This window comes from Brassica oleracea, chromosome C3 (genome assembly GCF_000695525.1).
Source record: "Brassica oleracea var. oleracea cultivar TO1000 chromosome C3, BOL, whole genome shotgun sequence".
Lineage (NCBI taxonomy): Eukaryota > Viridiplantae > Streptophyta > Magnoliopsida > Brassicales > Brassicaceae > Brassica > Brassica oleracea.
Window position 1 is genome coordinate 15,424,637 of NC_027750.1, and position 2,871 is coordinate 15,427,507.

Genomic DNA, 2,871 nt, shown 5'->3' on the forward strand with positions numbered 1-2,871 from the left:
TGCGTATGGACTCGGGCATGGACTGTCATAAAAAGAACTCATACCTCTAATCGGAAGTAAATATAACTATTATTTAACGCTTAACAATTGTTAGGAAATGATTCCGGAATTCAAGATTAGCCATGTTCCACTGGCACAAAATCGGATCTCTAACTTCCTAACTAGGAGGGTAAGATATTTCCATAAAGATTTTTATTTTGTTGGTTGTTCTATTCCGGTTACCCAGACCACCTCAAGTTTGAGTAATAGAATAATATACATTCGGTGTCAAAAAAAAAAAAATAATAATAATAATTGTCAGTAAATGCTATTTTATTCGAATATTTTTCCTTTTCTAAATTTTCGTGCTGAACATATACACAGTATTATCCAAAATATTTTAGAAATTCTGTGAAAATTTTAAAGCCTAAAATAGCTAATATTCGGAATATTCAAATTAATATATTCGACCGACACAAACGTGAGTTGAAAATTTTATAACTAATTCTTATGATAGACTAGAAATGTGTGTCGAAAGATAATACGCTAAGTTTCGTGGTGCTATTAAATGTAGCTTGGGCCTGTAAGGCCTTAAAATATTTGCACCCTCAATGTTAGTTTTCTTGGTTTTTATTGTACCTAAAATGTTTATTTGTTATTTTGCTTTCTCTGAGCTTAATCTTTTATGATTTAGATCGATTTTAGTTTCGTATCCAACTCTTTTGGACCTCCAATAGTTCATTTACTCTTTGTTTCTTCAAAAATAACCTACTTTCTTTATAACTAAAACACATTTCAGACAGAAATATTCAACGGTGAGGAATTGTGAGAATCATTGTTTAAGTAAACAACCAGGCTTCTTATCGTGTCTGGCGGGGCGTGAACAGAATAAAATATCAACCAATTAAGTAAAGGTAATAGAATCAAAGGTTAGGTCAAGATGAGAGGATGTGTAATGAACGGTAAATATCTGATGGACAGAAATTGAACTCACGCCATGCTGTTCTTTTATTTCCTTAACGTATTAACTCTGGTGGTGGTGACCAACCTGCGTCCCTGAGTGCGAAGGTTTATGGCCCACGAGATGAGGCCGTATTGGTGGTAGTACAAGCAAAGCTACTTGGCCCCGCCAATATCATACACGGACGAGACTTTATGGAAAAATCAAAAGGGATGATAAAGTTGAAGCTTTTTAACACTTCTAAGAAGTCGAATTATCGAGAAAAGTAATGCTTTGACAATTTTAGGAAAAATCATTAGAATTAGATGAAGTATTTATTTTCTTACAGAAATTGTTGTTGGGTGGACCATGAATTGAGATTATTACAGGGATTTGTAAGCGAAAAACAAAGTCCAAATCGTCAAGACAAAGTGGTGGTGAGGCTCACTAGAACGGACCACGTAACCCTACCGAAGTGGGCGCCACACCAAACCTGGCCCACTCCCTCCTTCTCCCACTTGCGGGGCCCTTCCCTCCCTCACTCTCTGCTTTTCAGTGTTGACCCACCAACGACGTGGACCCCACATGTGCCGAAAATCTAGGCCCACTTAACACGTGAGCGTCTTTACTCCCTCCCTCACGTGCCCACGTGCCCTTTCTTTCCTCCGGTGATCAGATCACCAATACGCCGTCGTTTCTTTCTGCCTTCAGTGGTTCGATGACCGTGGTGCTGTTGTGGTCGTCATGAACTGGTGAAGCTCCTTTTTATTGTAACTCTCTACTGAGAAGTCTCTGAGCATATTCTTCGTTGCTATGCCGGAGCTTGAGCTTGGAGCCATAACTGACCCGGTAAAGTTTGGAACAACTTGAGGAGGAGGAGGTGGTCTAGCCATAGAAGAAGCCTGCTGAAGGGCGGCGACATACGTCGACGGTAAAGCAGCAGCGGCGGCCGGATAAGCTAATATCTGAGGCTGGTTCGACGGGCCAGCTACGTTTTGAACCAAGAAGAAAGCTCCAACCGTCGGAACCACTGCGTTTGATGGAAACGCCCACATCGGAATCATCCCTGGCGGCAGCGTTTGTTGAGCCGCGGTGGATGCCGGAGCTAAACCGGAGGAAACGGAGACCGGTTCGTTTATGTCTATATACTCACTGGTAGAAGGTCCCTTACGTCTCTTCTTCGCCGGATTTTCCGCCACGTCAGCATCAGCGTTCGTCGTGGTCGGGATTTTTAGCGTTCCGTTGACGGACATAGCGATGGCGGGAACCGTTCCCGTACCCGTGGCGGCGATTATCGCCGGCTCGGCGTTCTCCAACAACCACCGAATCGTCTCGCCGTCGGATTTGTGACCAAGCTCTCGAGTCAACTGGAAAATCCTAGCCGCACACGTGGCAGGCATCCGTATCCTCCTCCCTCTTCCTTCGACCTTGGTGTGACGGTCTTTAGTCGAAGCTCTCTTCAGTTGCGGTCCTATTGACGACGACGGTGGAGCTAAAGACATTGAAATCGACGGGACCTCTAACGACGGCTCCGGCTTGGGCTCGAGGCTCACTGTGTTGGCTACTTCGTGCTTCTTAATCGTCGCCATTTAAATTATACTACTTGAATGAAAACAGCCGGTGAAAGGAATCACTTTTAACGGCGTTTCACGTCGAGAGAGATTAGTATGTGAGTTGTCTATATATATAGCAGGAAAGACGGTGAATTCTTTTATTTTGATCCAGGGAAAAATCAACGGTTCTTATAATATTGGATTGCGCTTTTGAGAGCCTTCAGACCAGCTCCAACTGAGCCTCTTAATTGAGGTTCTAAAGAAAAAAGGGAAAAAAAATAAATGAGAAGAAAATCAATCAGGTTCTAGAGAACCGCTGTCTAAACTAGGATTTTAAGGGTTGATAAGAACTCATACGTGTCACTTTTTAATTTGACAGTCCTTGTAATGTTTCTCTCT

The 2,871-nt window shown here is 42.6% G+C and overlaps 1 protein-coding gene across 1 annotated transcript; it reads right to left on the reverse strand.

The window, feature by feature from the left end:
• Positions 1-1,221: 1,221 nt before the first annotated feature.
• On the reverse strand, positions 1,222-2,619 carry LOC106332053 (transcription factor TCP9-like). The gene has a single exon (XM_013770510.1). It carries the CDS (start codon positions 2,506-2,508, stop codon positions 1,627-1,629), a length of 882 nt encoding a protein of 293 aa, XP_013625964.1. The 5' UTR covers positions 2,509-2,619; the 3' UTR covers positions 1,222-1,626.
• Positions 2,620-2,871: the final 252 nt, after the last annotated feature.

Excerpts from the sequence above, each read along its gene's own strand:
- LOC106332053 (XM_013770510.1), bottom strand. The coding sequence starts at position 2,508 with ATGGCGACGATTAAGAAGCACGAAGTAGCCAACACAGTGAGCCTCGAG.